Source organism: Dama dama, chromosome 14, assembly GCF_033118175.1.
Source record: "Dama dama isolate Ldn47 chromosome 14, ASM3311817v1, whole genome shotgun sequence".
NCBI lineage: Eukaryota > Metazoa > Chordata > Mammalia > Artiodactyla > Cervidae > Dama > Dama dama.
In genome coordinates, this window is record NC_083694.1 from 57,652,089 (window position 1) to 57,673,371 (window position 21,283).

The following is a 21,283-nucleotide window of genomic DNA, read 5'->3' on the forward strand; positions in this document are numbered from 1 at the left end:
TACATTTTGTGGAATAAATATATATATGTATATAAATAAATATAAATATGCATATGACAGAGACCTTATGTGGCTAGTGAAGCCTAAAATATTTACTATTTGGCTCTTGATGGAGAAAGTTTACTCACCTCTAATTACATTAATGGCAGACCTAAAGACAGCAAATCACCTAAATTATCCGTTGTTCTAAGAATAAATTCAGAGAGTTAAATAACTGCCTGGACATAGATTTATGTCCACACACAGATTGAACATTCCACACTAGGTTTTACTGACAACACAAAAAGGAGATACAGTGTCTCCTATCTTCTCTTTGAAAAAGCATGATCGTCTCACTTTTGAATCTTTGTGCCTTTGTCCCCAGACACAACACAATTATGAAGTTTGTATTTCCTTGAATACCCTTCACGCCTCACACCAGCACATTCCATAAATCTCTTGGAATAAGAAAGGCTATAGTAGAAATATACTGGGACTTTGTATTTTTCTTAAAAACCGTGACCAGACAAAAGAAAGTGAACCGAAAGTGATACAGATAATGGATGATGTCCACCAGAGGAGGTGGTTTTAAGTGATCTGTGTTTTATAACAAACAGAAAGACCTTAGACTTCTGAAAGTACCTTTCCGTAATTGGTTGAAATTGTTAGAAAAGTGACACCTCCTTAATAGCACATTTAATTATTGCCATTTGTCTAAAAGCCACAGCCTGTGTAATTTTTTTTAAATAACCTTTTTTTGGTTAGGGTATTATTGCTCCAAATAGAATTTTAATGTCTTGAAAGTTTTCGCATATGTGTAGGAAAGAGTGGTACTTTTTTAAAAAAAAAATTTTTTTAATGTTTTAACTTCCCCTATGTAGCAGCCAAGAAGTTTAGAATAAAGGAAGCTAAATGACAAAAGAGGGAAATAAAATTAAAAGCTATATAGTCATAGATACTGCTGATTCATCATCAGATTGTATTTGGATATTTATCTATACATTCTTTGCAGCTTGGGTAAAAAAATTGTTATAAGTATTAAAATAGTGGTATATGTATATGGTAGAGAAGAGCCCTACTCTGTGGAAGAGGTCAGGAAGGTTTGATGGCGATGGCATTAGAATTTTGAAGGAAGCAGAACAGGCAAAATGAGGAGAGTTATAAATACTACAGTTTGTCTTGTAATAAAATGTTACTCTTTTTACATTTAGAATTCAGGCAATATGAGAAACTCCTTTACGTTAGAAACAACACTCATATTAACTGTGGCTCCTTGAACTATCTTATGGTAAATGATTTTCAGAATGACATTTTCAGCTGGTTTCTAGAGTGAGAACTATGTTTTAAAATGTGTATACAACCAGGACAAAAGCCTATTGCAATGAAGAGTACTTGTCAACTATATAAAATGTATTATTATTTAAGTTGTCTTAATTCATAAAATACTGCTGGATTATAAGGCACAAAATAATACTGTTTTTTGTTCTTAGTGATGTTACTATGATAGCCTTGCTTGACAAATTATTATTTATGTTTTATATAGTGCTGATAAATATTTACTGTTAGGAACATGGAATTCTAAAGAAAGGATTTTTACACCCTATATTAAAAGTCTTAAAAGTGTTCAAAAATAGATTAAATCCATGATTTATTTAATACTTCATATTAAAAGTATTAAAAGTAAGTGCAGAACTCCCTTATAGAAGCTGATTTAAAAATACTTCTAAATCCTCCCTCGTGCTAATTAAAACTAATTGACATAACTAACATAAACAGAAAAAAGGGAGATTGAATTGTAGGCAGCCTGGTATAGGAAGGATTGATTATTAGGTAATTTGCTCTAGACAGTTGACATAGATTTGCAGAAGTATTGTGCAAATACATTATATCAGGATGAAAAAAGAGGGATTACTGTACTATTTGTTTTTTCTGATAGTTTGGTGAATGAATATAAATTTTCAACATACTTTTCCTTCCATACATACAGATTCAAAAGTCAGTTCAGCCTTAAATTTTGCTACAACAAATAATTTCTGAACTATATAAAACATAATGCCCTAATATAAATGTGATTTTAGCAAAGCTACTGTGTTACATTTAGGTATTGTTGGAACCTCTTATTTTAGAAAGAATTCACTTTTCAGCTTTCCCCCCATTCATTCATTTACTCAAAAAATTATTGAGGGAGACTTTTTAAAAAGGTTCCATGTGTAAGGAACTTGGAAGTCACCACTTTAGCCTAATAACAAGTCAAAAACTGACAACTGAAAAGTCAGCAACTCTTCTTAGATCCATAAGAGAGGAAATGACACAGGTCAAATCACGCTATCAAAGCTAATCAAAGCTATGTAGGAAGTCATAGCTTGCTGGAGCCAAGACTCACAAGTAGAAGCCTCTGCGGGAGGTAGTGCTGGATAGGAATACCTGAACTGCAGTTAATGAATTGTTGGATGTTCTGTGTGGACAAGTCTGAAGAGTTTAAAAATTTCAAGAGGACCCAATCTAAGGCAGGCCCCTACTGTGTTGCGATATTTACCTCCAGAGGCTCAGCCAGGCTCACATTAAAAAAAAAAAAAAAATCCCTTCAGACTTCTGCAAGGTAGAGGGAGAAAGGCAGCATTTTGAAACATGCCAGGGTATTCTGTTCCTCTTAACAAGACAAGCCCTCAAGGAAATCTAGTTAACTGGAGCCTATCCGTCTAGTCAAGGCTATGGTTTTTCCAGTGGTCATGTATGGATGTGAGAGTTGGACTCTGAAGAAAGCTGAGCACAGAGGAATTGATGCTTTTGAACTGTGGTGTTGGAGAAGACTCTTGAGAATCCCTTGAACTGCAAGGAGATCCAACCAGTCCATCCTAAAGGAAATCAGTCCTGGGTGTTCATTGGAAGGACTGATGCTGAAGCTGAAACTCCAATACTTTGGCCACCTGATGTGAAGAGCTGACTCATTGGCAAAGACCCTGATGCTGGGAAAGATTGAGGGCAGGTGGAGAAGGGGACGACAGAGGATGAGATGGTTGGATGGCATCACCGACTCAATGGACATGGGTTTGGGTGGACTCCGGGAGTTGGTGATGGACAGAGAGGCCTGGTGTGCTGCGGTTCATAGAGTCGCAAAGAGTCGGATACGACTGAACTGAATTGAATCTACTGTATCAAAGCCCAGCTGACTTGAGAGATGGGAAATACCCAACTCCAGACCATTTTGAGCGTTCTATTCCACATAAACAGGAAGGGGGAAAATTTCAAACTGTTGTGAAGTTCATGGTCTTGAGGCATAAGCTTACTAAAAAATGGACACCTAGAGCTGTGAGATACTTCAGTTCTCCCAGGATACTGCCCCTCCCCAACACCTTACCACCACTTTACTAAAGACCTATTTACAGCAGTATTCTTTTTACCCAGTACATCAAGAAAAAAATTATAAAACATGACAAAGTGCAAAAAAGCAGTTTGAAAAGATAGAGCAATATCAACCAGATATGGCATGGATGTTAGAATTATCAGATCAGGAATTTAAAACAACTATGGTTTAATTTATGATTTGACTTAAACTATTATTTAAGTGATTTAAATTCAAATAATTTTAAATCAAATGATTTTAAGTCAAATTTTAAATGATTTAAAATCAACTATGATTTGATTTAAAACAAATATGCTATAGACTCTAATGGATAAAGTAGACTGCATGCCAGAACAGATGAACAATGTCAGCAAAGAAGTAGAAATCCTAAGAAAGAATCAAAAAGAAATGCTGCAGATAAAAAAACATTGTAACAGAAATGAAGAATTTTGATGGAGTTGTTGGACTGGATATGGTTTAAGCTCTCTAGCAATAGAATATCATAGAATTCTCAAAGAAATGATAGATGACATGATTTATTCGCTAGTGCTATGATGATAATCATACAGGAATATATAAATGTATCAAATCAACACATTGTATACCTTACACATAACACAATGTTAAATATCAATTATATCTCAATTTAAAAAACAGAATCCTTGAAAACCAAAAAGCAATGAGAACAATGACTAAATAATACAGAATATCCTAGACTGCAACAGCTACAAAAGATAAATGTATGCATACTGTGAATAACAGAAAGAGAAGAAAGGAACAGAGGAAATGTTTGAAATATAAATGACTGTGTGCATGTGTGCTCAGTTGCATCTGACTCTTTGCTACCCCATGAACTATAGCCTGCCAGGCTTCTCTGTCCTTGGGATTTTGGCAAGAATACTCGAGTGGGTTGCCATTTCTTCCTCTAGGGTATCTTCCTGATCCATGGGATTGAGCCTGCATCTACTGCATCTCCTGCCTTGGCAGGTGGATTCTTTACCACTTGAGCCACCTGGGAAGCCCAGTAATGACTTAAGAATTTCCCAAATAAATGTCAAACACTAAACTCAGATCCAGTAATCTCACAAACACCAAGAAAGATAAATGCCAAAAAATAAAAATACACTTGGGTATATCTTTGTTAAGCCACAGAAAGTCAAAATAAAAAAAAAAAAAAAGAAACCTAAACAAAGCCTGAGGAAGACAACACATGACCTGTAAAGGAATAAAGGTCAGAATTGCATCTCACATCTCAGAAAGCATGCAAGCAAGAAGAGATTGGAGTAAAAGATTTAAAGTGTTCAAAGAAAAAAACCCACCAGCCTGGAATATTGTACCTTCACCTTCAAAGGTGAAGCTTCTGCCCAAGTTAACTAAGAAAAAAGGAAAGAAGAAAAAAAACGGAGGGGGATGAAAGGTAGGATGCAAGTTACTAATGTCAAGAATTAAAGAGGGGACACTGTATATCCTATGGAAATTAAAAGGATAACCTGGGAATATTATGAACGACTTTATGCCCACCAGTTTGATAACCTAGATGAGATGTAACTGATTCCTTGAAAGATATAATCTGCCAAAACTCACTCAGAATGAAATAGGTGATCCGAATAGCTCTATATCTCTTAGATAAATTGAATCAACAATTAATAACCTTCCAAAATAGAAAGCATGAGGCCCAAGTGAGTTTCTTAGTGAATTCTTTCAAACATTTAAGGAAGAAATTATGCCAATTCTTTACAATCTCTTAGGAGGATGGAAGCAGAGGAAATACTTTCTAATTCATTCTGTGAGGCCAGCATTATGCTGATACCAAAACCAGACAAAAACATTAGAAACAACTATAGGCCACCAGTGTCAGAAACATAGCAGTGTGAAACATCTACCTTTGTCTCTCTCCTTCACTGTATAACCAGTGAAAAATTCACAGCTTAACAAAGGTGTCTCTGCTCAAAGCAACAGGATGCTGGAGAATTCCACACATCTGTGCATCTACGGGTGGGTGAATTGTAACACTTAATGGAAGAGGAACTGTGGTAATAGTGGAAACGGGGCTGCACTTGGGGTCCTTTGATGGAAACAGCAGAGCCCAGAGACAAAGAACCCAGAAACAGCAAGAAAGGCTATACACATGAGTTGAACGAACTGACCAGACCAACACCCAAGGCCACAAGTAACTGGTCGATGGCAGCAGTGGGGCCTGGGACTGCAAATCAACAGCCACTGAGGTGCCCGCATCCACATCACCCCCCATTCACAGTGGCAGAGCCTGCAAACCTTATAACAGACAAGGTAGAGTTGCCTGTGTGACTCCAATCCCTCTGCCCCCTCCGTCGTCTTCCCACATGGTGGAGCTTGTGTCTCAGGGGATCCCAGATGCAAGGAAAGGAAAGAGCCCACCATCCTGGTGATGACAAAGGCTATAGCACAAGCAAGGAGCTGTGACCTTGGTGGCAGAAAAAACTACAGTAAAGGCACAGTCACACCTCTTACAGAGAAGGTAGAGTCTATGAAATGCCATTCAGACAGATGTAACCAGTGGCAGCTTAGGTAAGAAAAACAAAACTCATGTGATAGTGCCACCAGCTGGAAAACAAAGGAGTCTAACTTCTAACCTGTCATTTAATATCAAATGCGCTGACAGAGGAACAAGTTCATCATCAAGCAACAGGAAGAACCACAGTAACAGTATACCACAAAAAGAAAATGGCAATTGTCCAGAAACAAAAAGTCATGAAATATTGTAATCTGACTGTTAGAGAATTACAAACTTATCATGAAGATACTCAAAGATATAATAAAGATATAATACTCAGAGATATTCAAAGATATAATAAAACTCAGCTTAATGAGCTCAGCGATAAAACTAATGGGCAGAAAGAATACCTTACCAAGATACTAAAATTCTAAAATTCTGGAGCTGAAGAACACAATAAATAAGATGAAGAATTCATTAGAATGAGAGCAGGCCACATGAAGAGAGTTCAGTCCAGTCGCTCAGTCGTGTCCGACTCTTTGCAACCCCATGGACTGCAGCACGCCAGGCCTCCCTGTCCATCACCAGCTCCAGGAACTTGCTCAAACTCAAGTCCATCACGTCGATGATGCCATCCAACCACCTCATCCTCTGCTGTCCACTTCTCCTCCTGCCCTCAATCTTCCCCAGCATCAGGGTCTTTTCAAATGAGTCAGTTCTTTACATCAGGTGGCCAAAGTATTAGAGTTTCAGCTTCAGCATCAGTCCTTCCAAAGAATTTTCAGGACTGATTTCCTTTAGGATTAACTGCTTTGATTGCCTTGCAGTCCAAGGGACTCTCAAGAGTCTTCCCCAACACCACAGTTCCAAAGCATCAATTCTTCAGCGCTCAGCTTTCTTTATAATCTGGTTCTCACATCCATACATGACAACTGGAAAAACCACAGCTTTGACTAGACAGACCTTTGTCAGCAAAGTAATGTCAAAGTAATGAAGAGAGAGGTAGTGACTTGTAGATAGAAATCTAGAAATAATACAAGTAGATGAGAAAAGAGAAATAAGATGTTTAACAGGAGTAAAGATTCTGCAGTGACTGTATCTGTGGTGCTTGTGCAGATTTTTCATGAAAGAATAAACTAAGACCTTTTCCATGTCAAAAAAAAAAAAAAAATGAAGGAGCCCTAAATACTCAAAACTGAATGACAGTATTTTAAAGGCAGCCAGGGAAAAAATGGTGACCTACAAAGGAACCTGTATCAGCCTATTGGTGAATTTCTCAGCAGAAACCCTACAGGCCAGGAAGGAATAGAATGACATTTTCAAAATACTGAAAAATAGAAACTGTCACCCAAGAATACTCTATCCACCAAAGTTACCATTCAGATATGAAGGAGAAAAAGACTCTCCCAGACAAAAACTGAAGGAGTTCATCAACATGCTTTGCAAAATATATTGAAAGGGGCTCTTCAACCAGAAACAAAGTGGCCAAAATGTGCAAAACTTTGAACAAGGTGATAAGTAGAGCCAGAAAATTACAACTGTCTATCAAAAAAGGTTTTTAAACCATCTATTATCTCATGAAGATTAAAGGGAGAAAAAAGAATAATAAATAGAGCTATCTCACTTTGATAACAAACTCACAACTTAAAAAGGGATAATTTAAGACAAAAACATAGAAGAAGAGGAAAAGGACAGAACTTGTAAGATGCTATCAGCAGAAAATGGACTGTTTTAACTGAGATATTTCATACAAAACTTAGGATAACCATTAAGCAGAGACACAAAACATGAGAGGAACCTGTGGAAAATATCTTAGAAAATCACCAAACCAAAATGGCAACAGAAATGCAAGGAGAAACAATGAAGACATAGATCAACCAGAAAAAAAAAAAAAAATTGATTTAATAGTAGTACTGTCCGTATCTACCAATAATCAGCATAAATATAAATGGATTGTACTCCCTAGTCAAAAGACAGAGTGGCTGGATGGGCTGAAAAACAAGTACATGTTGCCTCTAGACCTCAGCTCTAAAGACAAACACAGGCTAGAAGTAAAGGCATGGAAGATAATACATGAAGCAAATAGCAGCCAAAAGAAAGCTGGTGTCTCCATACTCATATCTGGAAAAATAGACTTCAAGCCAAAAAAGGTAGCAAGATGTAAAAATGAGCAGTATATAGTAATGAGACAACCCATCAAGAAGACACTACAATGATTATCATATTTGCATCTAACATAGGCACACCAAAGTATATTAAAGCAATTGTTAGCAGACCTAAAGGGAGAAAGTGACAGCAACATAATAGTAGGGCATTTTAACACCTCACTTTCATCAGTGAGTAGATCTTTCAGATGAAAGTCAGCAAGGAAACACTAACCTTAAACATTAGACCAGATTGCTTTGATAGATTTTTAAAGAACATTCCATCCAAATGCAGCATAATATGCTTTCTTCTTAAGTGAACACAGATTTCTCAAGGATAGACAATATGTTGCGGCATAAAACAAGTCTCAGTAAGTTTAAGAAGATTGAAATCATATGCATCCTCTCTGATCACAGTGTGGAATGAAACTGGAAATCAACTACAAGAAGAAAACTTGAAAAGTCACAATATGGAAACTGAACAACTATTGGGTAAATGATGAAACAAATGTAAAATTTAACAAGTGAGATTACATCAAACAAAAAAATCTCTGCACAGCAAAGGAAACCATCAAGAGAATGAAGGAATAACTTACTGAATCGGAGAAAGTATTTGCAAAGTGTATATCAAATATGGGGTTAATATCCAAAATATATGAAGATCTCATACAATTCAAAAATTAAAAAACCCTAAACAACCTGGTTAAAAATTGGACAGAGAAGCTGAATAGATGTTTTTTTCTAAGAGACATACAGATGGCTAACAGATTCATGAAAAAATGTTCATAACTGATTATTAAGGAAATGCAAATCAAAATCACAGTGAGATATCACCTCCCACATGTCAGAATTCTCAAAAAAGGAAAGATAAAGCAAGCGTTGGCAAGGATGTGGAAAAAAGGGACTCTTCATACATTATTGGTGGAAATGTAAGCTGATACAGTGACTGAAAGACTGTATGAAAATTCCTCAAAAAATTAAGACTAGAACTACCATATGATCCAGCTATCCCACTCCTGGGCATTTATCCAGAGAATATGAAGATACTAACCTGAAGTGATATCTGCATTGCCACTTAGCTCTGTGATCATCACAGCATTACTTACAGTATTCAAGATATGAAAACAACCCAAGTGCCTATCAACAGATAAATGGATAAAGAAGATGTGGTGTATATATACATACACACACACACACACAGACATACACATATATATACAGTGGAATATTACTCAATAATAAAAATATGGCATTTTGCCATTTGTGATGATGTGTATGGATCTTGAGGGTGTGATGCTAAGGAAGATAAGTCAGAGAAAGACATACATATGATTTCATTCATATGTAGAATATAAAAAGCTAATATTTAAATGAACAAACCAAACAAAAGTAAGCATGTAGATATAGAGAACAAAGTATTGACTATCAAAAGGGAAAGAACAGTAGGGAAGGGGAAGTAGGTAAAGGGAGATCAAATATTTGATTTGTGAGCACATTGTAGGGTATATAGATGTAGATATGTAATGCTGTATACATGAAACTTATAGATCAGTGTTACTTAAATATTTGAAAATGTTTTATAAGCTACAGACTAATATTTCTCATGAACACAGACACTAAAAGTACAAGAAGAATACACTACAACCAAATAGGATTTATCCCAGGTGTTCAAAGCCTGATTTAACATTTGAAAATCAACTCATATAATCCATCACAGTAACAGAGTAAAGAAAAATCATACAATACGATCAATAGATGCAGGAAAAAGCATTTGATAGAGTCCAACACCCACTCATGATACAAAAAATTCTCAATTAGGAATAGAGGTAAACTGTCTCAACTTGATAGAGAGTATCTGCAGAAACTACAGCTAACATCGTGTATAATGGGAAGGAATTGGAACCTTCTGTACTAACCTCAGGTACAAGGTGAAGATGACCTTGCTCACCACTTTTAAACATCAGGCTGGAAGTTCTAGCTAATGCAGTAAGAGAAAAGGAAATAAAAGGTACAGAGATTGAGAAGGAAGAACTAAAACTGTCTTTATTCACAGATGATATGACTGTCTATGTAGAAAATCCAAAAGAATGGACCGAAAACCTCCTGGCACTTACAAGCAGTTATGCAAGCTTTTAGGATACAAGGTTAATACACAAAAATCAAGCAATTTCTTACATACCAGCGATGAACAAGATATTTTAAAATAAAAACAATATAATTACCATTAGCATATCATACAATGTAATACTTATATATAAATCCAACAAAATATATACAAGAACTATATTTTAAAAAATCTGCAAAACTTGGTGAGTAAAATAAAAGAATTACTAAGTAAATGGGGAGATATTCCATGTTTATGGATAGGAGGACCCAATATTGTCAAGATGTCGTTTCTTCCCAACTTAATCAGTAGATTCAATGCAACACTGAACAAAATCCCAGCAAGTTAACTCATGGACATCAACAAATTGATCCTAAAGTTTATGTGGAGGAACAAAGGACCCGGAGTAACAGAATATTGGAAGAATAAAATAGGACAGAACTGCAAGCTAAACTAAACCTAAAGCTACATAACTGAGACAATGTGGTATTGTCAAAAGAATAAACAAATATATCACTGGAGTAGAGGACAGAGCCCATAGGTAGAGGCATATATAGTCAACTGATCTTTGACAAAGGAGTGAAGGCAATATAATGGAACAGAGAGTCTTCTCAACAGATGATACTGAATCAACTGGACATCTACATGAAAAAAAAGAATCTGTACATAGACCTTAACACCTGTCACAAAAATTAACTCCAAATAGATCACAGACCCACATGTAAGCACAAAGCTATAAAACTTGTAGATTACATAGAAGAAAACCTAGATGATCTTGGGTTTGGTGATGCCTTCTTAGGTAAAAACCAAAAGCAGAATCCATGAGAGAAATAATAGGCCAAATTTTGTTAGGATTAAAAACTTCTGCTCAGCAGAAGACAGTGTCAAGGGAATGAGAAGGTAAGCCATAGATTGGAAGCAAAAATTTGCAAATGATATATTTGAGAAAGTACTGTTATCCAAAATATACAAATAACTCTCAAAACTCAGCAATAAGAAAACAACTTAATTTAAAAATGGCTCAAAGGCCATAACAGATACCTCACCAAAGAAGTTAGATGGCAAATAAACATACGTAAAGATTCTCTCCATTGTATGTCATCAGGGAAATGCAGTTGAAAACAATGAGATCACTACATACACTAACAACACCAAATGCTGATATGAATGTGTAGCAACAGGAACTCCTATTTGTTGCTGGTGGGAATGCAGGGTTGTCCACTTTGAGGTTAGTTTTATAGTTTCTTAAAAAACTAAACATACTCTTAGTATGCAACCCAGCAATCACACTCCTGGATATTTACCCAAAGGAATTGAAAACTTAGATCCACACACAAACCTGTACACATGTGTGTGGCAGCTTTTTATTCATAATTGCCAAAACTTAAAAGCAACCAAGATATCTTTTCCATAGGTGAATGGCTAAATAAACATCCAAACAATGGGATAATAATGTGTTAAGAACTATCAAGTCATGAAGAGACATGGAAGAACCTTAAATGTATCTTATTAAGTGAAAGAAACTAATCTGAAAAGGCTGCATACTGTATATGGCATCCTGGAAAACGCAAAACTCTTGAGACAGTAAAAAGATCAGTGATTGCCAAGGGTTGTGAGGGTAGGAGATCAGGGAGCAGTGAATAAGTCTGGCACAGGAGTTTTCTAGGACAGTGAAAATACTCTGTATGATACCATAATGGTGGTATACATGTCATTGTACATTTTTCTAAATCCATAGAAGGTGCAGCATCAATGTAGAACTGATAAAAAAACGAGCTGTAATGTAAATTATGGTCTTTGGGTGGTTATGATGTATCTGCATAGGTTTATCAGTTGTAATAAATGTACCACTGTGATAGGAATGTTGGTAATGGGGAAGACTATGCATGTGTAGAGGCAGAGAGCATATTGGGAAATCTCTCTCCCTCGCCCAGTTTCATGAATCTTAAACGGCTTTAAAAAATTAATTTAAAAATAAAAAAATTTAAATTACTGAGTGCTTACTATGTGCTATTATTATGAACAAAGCTGATGTAGTGGGAGAATAGTAGACTCAAAATGAGAAGAGTCTATTCAAGTCCTTTTTGGTCACTTGTTAGTCTTGACACCCTTAGACAAGGCACTTGATGTCTTTGAGCCTTACCTATGATAGTGTTCTCTTATGATGTTATGGGAATCAGATTAACACATGAAGTTTTTTGAAAACTAGCAACATGAAGATACTAAGGACTTACTATTATTAAAATAACTAAGACATGACCATTGGCTCTTAAAATTTTTTTGTTTGCATGCTTTGTAAATAGTTGCATAAATGAATAAAGCAAAACTGCTGTATAAAAAAGAAGTACTGTTAATGGTTATGAATTTAGAAAATAAAATTTCAAAAAGAGGGCAATACCTTTTAATGTGAGTGGAAATATTAACGTTTTAATAGAATAGCGGTAAGACAAATTTGACTTGCCAGGTTTCTGCTTGGGAAAGAGAAGATAAAATGAAAAGATAGTCTTTCTAAAGAAAGAATCCTATGCTGTGCTGTGCTGAGTCGTGTCCTACTCTCTGCAACCCCATGGACTGTAGCCCATCAGTCTCCTCTGTCCATGATTCTTAGGCAAGAATACTGGAATGGGTTGCCATGCCCTCCTTGAGGGGATCTTCCTGACCCAGGGATTGAACTCAAGTCTCCCACACTGCAGGTGGATTCTTTACCTCTGACCACCAGGAAAGCATAAGAATACTGGGGTGGATAGCCTAACACTTCTCCAGGAGACCTTCTTGACCCAGGAGTCAAATCTGAGTCTGCTGCATTGCGGGCAGATTCTTTACCAGCTGAGCAACCAGGGAAACTCAAAGAAAGAATTGCATAGTATTATTAGCAATTTTCTCAGAGTTAATTTTTTTATAGCAAAAATGTCAAATGCTGATTTGCACTTGCCACTATTAAGTAAAAGTAGCTTGGCTAGTATTGATGTTATACCAGTCTAATTAAACTGATTTTTTAAAAGTATTTCCACATTCATAGTCTGATGGGTTGGTAGTTGCCTTCTATAATACAATTCTTTTTTCTTTTGAAAAGCAAATAGGAGTTACAATCAACAGAGGAAGATCTGAAAGGAAACAAATTTTCATTTTTGTGGAAACAGTCTGGTTCATTTCTGTTCTCATATGATCATTCAGCAATATTTTAGCCCAATTGTGCAATGCTTACATTTGGGTATATCTTCCTTTATTAAAAAAAAAAAAAAACGGGAAATTCCCTGGTGGTCCAGTGGTTGGGACTCTGCTCTTCCATGCCAAGGGCCCAGCTTCAGTCCCTGATTGGGGAACTAAGATACCACAAGCCAAGTGACACGGCCAGAAAAACCCCCAAAAAATCAGAATAGCCCATGTGAAAATACTGCATTTCTTTGACACATTTTACTCATTTATCTTTGTCCAAATTCTCTGACTCTTGAGAATAATGGTGTATGTGGACCTGCTGGAACTAGGAGTGTTTCTTTACCTTTCTTACAATCTTTTTAGATACACCAATGCATTAAAACACTGGTTTTTCAGGTCCACTTGGGGGTTGACTTTTTCGAAGGAGTATGGGAAATCTAGCAGATATGAGAAAGAGAATACAGTAAACCTATTTACCAACCTAAGGGACTCTATTTATCAACATAGAGCTTCACATTTTCTACAAACACAGGTTACATTTTATAATACAAATAGACCTCTCACTGAAGATGAAGTCTTTCTGATTCTAGTTTGTAGCACATGTATTCCTGAAATAGTGTAAAGGGAAATAATCCTTTCTTTTTTATGATTTAACAAGGGGAAAAAAGTTTAATTGGTGTGATATAATATTCACTTTCCTAAATTAAATGTTCTTATTTATTCCTGAACTTTGGCTTATGATGTTATATACAACATGTATGCTTTTCTTTTCTAGAAGCTGCCAGTGTCCAACAGAAGGTCAATATCTTGGAAGAAGGTATTTTCTCTTAAAATACCATGCAGTTATATTCTAAATCTTTTTGTTGTTGTTAAGAGTAGAAGCAATTTTGGTAGGTATTTAAGAGAGAGGACAGAAAAAAAGGCCTTTTTCTTCAGGAAAAAAATATTCATGCTTAAAATCTGAACTGTTAAATGGACAGGTAAAATAGGATAGAATGTGTGATAATGGCTTTTATGTATATTTTAAGCATCTTTTGTCTGTTGAAATTAATTTAAGAAAAGCTAATATTTTCTATTTCTGTCATGTGCTAGCCTTTGATTATGGTATTAAAGTAACCAGTTTTCCAAATCTTTTTTTTTTTTTTTTAATTTTTTTATTAGTTGGAGGCTAATTACTTCACAACATTTCAGTGGGTTTTGTCATACATTGATATGAATCAGCCATGGATTTACACGTCTTCCCCATCCCAATCCCCGCTCCCACCTCCCTCTCCACCCGATTCCTGTCGAAACATCCCACCCTCGCCTTCTCCCAGAGAGTTCAAAAGTCTGTTCTGTATTTCTGTGTCTCTTTTTCTGTTTTGCATATAGGGTTATCGTTACCATCTTTCTAAATTCCATATATATGTGTTAGTATGCTGTAATGTTCTTTATCTTTCTGGCTTACTTCACTCTGTATAAGGGGCTCCAGCTTCATCCATCTCATTAGGACTGGTTCAAATGAATTCTTTAAAAATATGGAACGCTTCACGAATTTGCGTGTCATCCTTGCACAGGGGCCATGCTAATCTTCTCTGTATCGTTCCAATTTTAGTATATGTGCTGCCGAAGCGAGCACCCAAATCTTATATTTGAATAGTACAGTAAAATTTAGTGGTTTTTTTAAATTTATTTATTTTTTAATTGAAGTAAAATTGCTTTACAGAATTTTGTTGTTTTCTGTCAAACCTCAACATGAATCAGCCATAGGTTAGTCTGTTTTTAAGTTCACCATAATTTGAGATTAGTCCCGTGCATACTGAAATGTTTGTGTACGGGTGTATGTATACACACACCCTGTTCGCAAACATACACACATATATGCAAACACATTAGTGCATATACTAATCTTCTGTGAATTTGTACACTAAATTGTGTGTACTTTTCCTCACCATAAGGTAAAACTTTCCTTCTGTTTAATGTTCGTTTGTTTACTTTTTTACTCTAAAGCCTTAGAATACAATCTTACTGAATATTCATTTGGGATATAATTATGAACTTCAGAAAACATGAAATAAATGAGCTCAATTTTAGCTTTTTTAGAACTTTGTGACTCAGGATAGTAAGCATAATAAATAGCAATTCTAGATCTGATTATTTAAAAGGCTTCATTTTAATGTCAGATTGTTTTTATTTTTTTAATCCAGATATTTAAAGATGTAGAATAAAGACTATAATAGTGTGTTTTTATTTTGTTTTAGGGGAAACTGAGGAAAATGATCAAGACAGCTCTAACAGTGATGTTACTGTTAAGGTCAGATCCGGGGATTCTGTTGAGTCTGGAGGTAACATTGCTTTATGCTTTATGACTCTTTTCTTAGGAGCTGTAGTTCTAGGTAGAGTATAAAGTATTCTGTGAATTTGCTAAATATTTTAAAGTATTAAAGCTACTTTTTAAAAAGTACTTTAAAAAAAGTGTACATTTATTAAAATTACTGATTCCACATACATATCTGATTAGTAATATGATATCTAAACAAACAAATCACTTCTACCTTGCCTTGTTATTTGTGGAACATATTTTTTTGCACCAAAAAAAAGCTATTTGTGGTTTTTAAAAAACTTTGATAGAGAAACTGATCACACTGGCATAGACTCACTGTACTGTCAGGAGTATTAGCTAGCTTTTAGAAAGTTTTAGTAAACTTAGATTACTACTTCTATCTCTGAATTGCTCAAATTCACACCAAGTTAGCAGTAACAGTTTCTGATTGTTCATGAAAATTGATGTTTAAGTTTATTCAAGGAAAAAATCAACTGAAGGAAAAAGAAGTACCAGCTTGAGGCTTAATGAGAGTGCCGATCAAATTTGTAAACAGTGTAACTTATGAGTAGTTTTATTTATATGTTAGTCCCATTAACAATAAAATCTATACGTATTCTTCCCCACCTTTTGAGAATTTCTGTAATTCCTATGTTTTACTTAATCAGTCTCCTTTCAAAATGAGCTCAGAAGCCCGCTTATGGGCATTTGATATTCTTTATATTTCCCACCCTTTGTCATTTTTTTCCCCATCCTTTCTTGACACATAAATCCCAACGGAGATGTGCAAGACTCTAATATAGTGGTTAAGATCATGGCTCTTGAGTTTCACTGGCTTTCACTCTTCCAGTACTATTGATAGGTTTTGTGCCCTCAGGCAATTCCTTAACTTTTCTGTTCCTCAGTTTCCTCACTGGTTTTTTGTGAGGTTAAAATACTCAGAGAGTGCCTGGCAAATAGTAAACACTCAAGTTACGTGCTGTTGTTAGTTGTTAGTTTTCATATATGCATACATCTGTGCTCTAAAACTGAGAGACTGATAAAGCCATTCATATAACCACTGGCTCGATACCATTGCCATCAGTGCTACTCTTTGAAACCACATAAACCACAGGCTCTGTAATCCCTTTAGAATTCTAATAAATTCGTATTGAACCACATATACCCCATGCAGAGGAAAACTCTAGCTAAAGAACAAAGAAGTGAAGCACATTAGGAAGAATACTGGTCTTTCTCGATTCTCTTCTGTGCCTATTGTCGCCACAGAGGGAGAAAATCCACTGGAGTGCAGGAGGAAAATATTAGAATTTAGTGTATTACAGCTTTTAATTCATCCATTTAAAATGTCTATTTTAGTTTGTTTTATAATATGTACAATACATTCATTAATATTATTTTAGTAATGCTTATATATAAATTAAAAATATATTTTGGAGATTGACGCTCAAAAGTTTTGAAGTTATAGGAGTACACTGGCAAAACTACTTAGCCACTGCCTGGATGTGTCAAATACTTTTGCTCCCAAGATAGCAATCTGATTGTTTTTAAACATAATTTGTTATAAATTCTACTTTTAAATGAAAAAAAAAGTTGAAGATTTTTAAGAAGGGAAGACTAAAATATATAACATATTGATCATTTACAAGAAAAATTTAAAGCAAAATGGATGGTAATGATTCCAAGAAGATCCATTATTGTAAACTTTGAAGATTTTCCCCCATTCACAGGTTGTCATTATTTCTTTTATCTCCTGCCATGTTCTGTATCTTTTATCTTTAAAAAGAAAAGACAGATAATTAATTTTTTAGATATAACATGACCCTTTAGAAACTATATTTTAATAAATTATACATTCACATTGAAGTGTTGAATTCCATGAGGTTTATCTGAATATTTTTGCTCTTTTGATTATTCATTATTTTCTGGTAAATGTGCACTTAGAAAGTTAAATGTGCTTTATAATATACTATATTTCTTTTTTGTTTTTAGACCAAACCACCAGATCATCAAGTCAGTATAAAGAATCACTTTGCCATTCATCACAAAGTAGGTAAAACCATAATTTACGCTCTTAAAAGTCTAGATGTGATTGTGGCCAAATGCTATTCTGATTTTTCAAGATTGTCTTTTGCAGTTTAGTGTAAAATGTTGAAAGAGGGTATAGTCAATGCTAAAAAAAAAAAAAATTCATCTTGCATCTTGAATTTGCTTCTTGAGTTAATCACCTCTGTACTCAACCTTGATTTTGAATGGAAAAAAAAAAAAACTGCTGCTTTCTGTGGCTTGTTGAATGCCCTTGTTTGCAATATGAATTTGTTGATAAGTCAGGTATAGTAAAGTTCATGGTACATTAGTTGGTGTGTATATAACAGTCTTACAGCTTTGCTTCCAACTTTGAAATTTTTCATAATAAAATGTTGAGAAAATGTAACAGATTGGGAGGTAGTATGAAGATGCTAACAATGATTTGTTTAGGACAGTAAAACCATTGTTAACATTTTTCATTTTCTTTTATCTATATTTTGTAGATTATCTACAATGAGTATGTATTTCTTAAACAGAAATTACACTTTTTTTCTTTTTTCCTTTTTAAATAAAATCCCAGAATTCAAATTAATAATCAATCAAAGATATCCTGGAATGTAAAATCTTCAAGGACTTTGTTTTCCTCCCACATGGCCATTTTAAAAATGAGACTTTTTATATTTTTAAAGAAACATTTTTTTAATATATGTAATTTTATTTATTTATTTATGGCTGTGCTGAGTCTTCATTGCTGCACTGACTTTTCTCTAGTTGCAGAGGGCGGGGTCTGCTCTCTAGTTGCAGTGGCGCAGGCTTCTCATTGCAGTGACTTCTCTTGTTGTGGAGCCTGGGCTCTAGGGTATGTGGGCTTCAGTAGCTGCCACTGCTGGGCTCTAGAGCGCAGGCTTAATAATTGTGACACATGGGCTTAGTTGCTGCATGGAATGTGGAATCTTCCCGGATCAGGGATTGAACACATGTCTCCTGCCTTAACAGGCAGATTCTTTACCGCTGAGCCACCAGTGAAGCCATGAGACTAGTCATGAGACTATTTTTATAAAGAAAGTCTTTGGAAATCTGTTTTATAATCACTATGTTCATAGAATTCCACTTTATATATGTGCATGTTGCAATGGCAACCCACTCCAGTACTCTTGCCTGGAAAATCCCTTGGACGGGGGAGCCTGGTAGGCTGCGGTCCATGGTGTCGCTAACAGTTGGGCACGACTGAGCGACTTCACTTTCACTTTTCACTTTCATGCATTGGAGAAGGAAATGGCAGCCCACTCCAGTGTTCTTGCCTGGAGAATCCCAGGGACGGGGCAGCCTGGTGGGCTGCTGTCTATGGGGTTGACAGAGTTGGACACGACTGAAGTGACTTAGCAGCAGCAGCATACATGTATTAGTTTTTAGTAGGTTCTGGGTTTGGAATTTAAAGCATCTGAAACAAAAATCAGTCTTTTATGGAAAATTACTCTGAATCATCTTATATATATATGCCCTTTGTTATTCTAAATGTTTAATCTTGGGAAGCTCTGAAATGTGTCTCCCTATATTAATTATGCTATACTTATGCAATGGTATACTTTTCAGTTATGGAAAATGAGTTGTTTGTATAGTTAGGTGATTAGTATATATTTCTTTGAATGTAAAATGCCATCGCTTTTACATGTCACTGAGAAACCATCCAGTTAAACTGTGTCATACCATTGATTGTAAGATATAGCCCTAACACAAAGGTGTTTTTTATTATTTTTTTTTTCAATTATTTTTTATTAGTTGGAGGCTAATTACTTCGCAACATTGCAGTGGGTTTTGTCATACATTGACATGAATCAGCCATTAAAGGTGTTTTTTAAAAATTAATTCATAGAATCAATGAAAGAATACAAAAAAGCATGTGTACTTTTTTGAAGTTGTTAGTATAGGCTGAAAACAAACCTGGAATATATGTCTGTGTTATTCATCATAGTTTTCCTTCAGTGTTTTGCACATAGTAGACACATAATAGATTTTAATGAATTTTTAGGTTATGCATTTCTAGAAAAGTGTGTTTGTATTACAGCCAGCATATATTACATTTATAGTCAGAAAAAAAATTACATTGAACATAAATTTATATTGATGCTTGTATCAGTAGGTAGAAATAACTTGTTTCTTCAGGGAAGATTTGGAAATCGACCACATTATAATTATAATATCATTTTCTAGTTATCTCCTTGTATCGTTTTATAGTTGTCCTTAAATACCATCCCCAAACATGAAGTAGCATCTTGCACTACTTTGCTTATATGGTGTTCTCAATTTTGCTTGTGGAGTATATACTGTTATGTATGAACTGCTGGGTTTATATCTCAGTCCTACTACCTTTACATATTTAATCTTGGGAAAATTTTTAGTTTCCTTATTTGTGAAATAGGAATAATAGTATCTACCACATAAAGTGTGAGAATTAATAAAATTATACTTAGTACTGGTAAGCAGTCAGTACATTTAGTCATTATTTTGATGGTGTTCCTCTTAAAGCTAGCTTCTTCTTATCCAATTCCTGAACATTTTGACGTTTAGGAAAGGAAAACACATATAGGTTGTATATGTTTGGGACTGATGACAGAAAGGTTTGATTTTTTTGTTTGGTTTTGGTGTCAGTAGTAAACAAGCAAAATGTCTATGCATCCAACCATCTTATTTTTTTTTCCCAAGGTTTCTGTGACCTTATCTCTGTTTTCTGTTTCAGGTGGAGACTTCACAACGTTTGATAAGCAACCGTTAATGCAAAGTAAGTGGTTGGTTGTCTCTTCTTTATCAGTTAACCAAGTCTAACCCAGTCTTATTCTGCCAACAAAAATTTGAATAGGATTGAAAGTCATTTTACCCCCTTTGCCTTTTAATCCACCACAGATTGGTACTATATGTAGTAATGGTACTCTGTAATGTGGAAATGTGTTCAGGACTACTTTACCAAACGTAATTTATTTACAAAAGTAAATGGTTAATCCATGGCTGATTCATATCAATGTATGACAAAACCCACTGGGAAAAAAAAAATAAAAATAAAATTAAAAAAAAAATAAAAAGTAAATGGTTAACCTTTCTCTTCTTAATTAACACCAAAGTGTTAATGAAGTTCAAGTGTTGATAATCCCATTTAGACCATAGCAAAGGACTTGTACATAGTTTTGTCTGTTAGGAGATTATGTATTTATTTGTTGCCTCTTTTGCTGTGAGAAGTAGTTCATCCTCACTGTTGTGATCTTTTGACATTATCATTTACTTCTGAACCTATTGCTTTTGTTTTTTCCCTTCCTAACTTTGTTTTACCTTTCTGATAAAATGTACCTTATAACACTTAGATATAGTATACATTTTCAAAGTATGTGCAGTGATATCTTGATATGTCGCAGGCTCAGGATATCAGAAAACTCCTCAGGAATGGGTTGAACAAACCACAAGAATAAGGACTAGAATGCAAAGTAAGTTGATAAATCTGTACCTGTTATTGAAGTATTTGTAAATCTCTGTTATTGAAGTAATTTTAAGTTTCTTTGCTGTTTTCTTGATTATTTTACAGATAAAGCTGTTTAATTCTTCAGATAAGCATTTGAGTTGTTTGCGATCTCATTAATAAAGGACATTTATGATTGCTAGTGTAGTTATTTCTATCTATCTGGACTGGTACAAAATGTAGATAGTAGTGTGAGAAAACCAGTGGATGATACGTCTATACTTGACAAGTTGTCACTTCTATCCAGCAGTG

At 35.0% G+C, this 21,283-nt stretch overlaps 1 protein-coding gene and 1 non-coding gene across 6 annotated transcripts in view; one reads left to right on the forward strand and one right to left on the reverse strand.

The window, feature by feature from the left end:
* TOR1AIP1 (torsin 1A interacting protein 1) overlaps window positions 1–21,283 on the forward strand; it is a 46,196-nt gene that overhangs the window by 12,455 nt on the left and 12,458 nt on the right. For all 5 annotated transcript variants that reach the window (XM_061160834.1, XM_061160832.1, XM_061160831.1 and 2 more), the window contains 5 exons: window positions 13,975–14,016; window positions 15,440–15,523; window positions 17,491–17,547; window positions 20,264–20,305; window positions 20,931–20,999. In XM_061160834.1, the coding sequence (XP_061016817.1) occupies window positions 13,975–14,016; window positions 15,440–15,523; window positions 17,491–17,547; window positions 20,264–20,305; window positions 20,931–20,999 (294 nt within the window). The remainder of the gene's footprint in view (window positions 1–13,974; window positions 14,017–15,439; window positions 15,524–17,490; window positions 17,548–20,263; window positions 20,306–20,930; window positions 21,000–21,283) is intronic.
* On the reverse strand, window positions 14,711–14,817 carry LOC133069777 (U6 spliceosomal RNA). Its single transcript, XR_009695991.1, has one exon. It is a non-coding gene; the product is annotated as a U6 spliceosomal RNA (small nuclear RNA).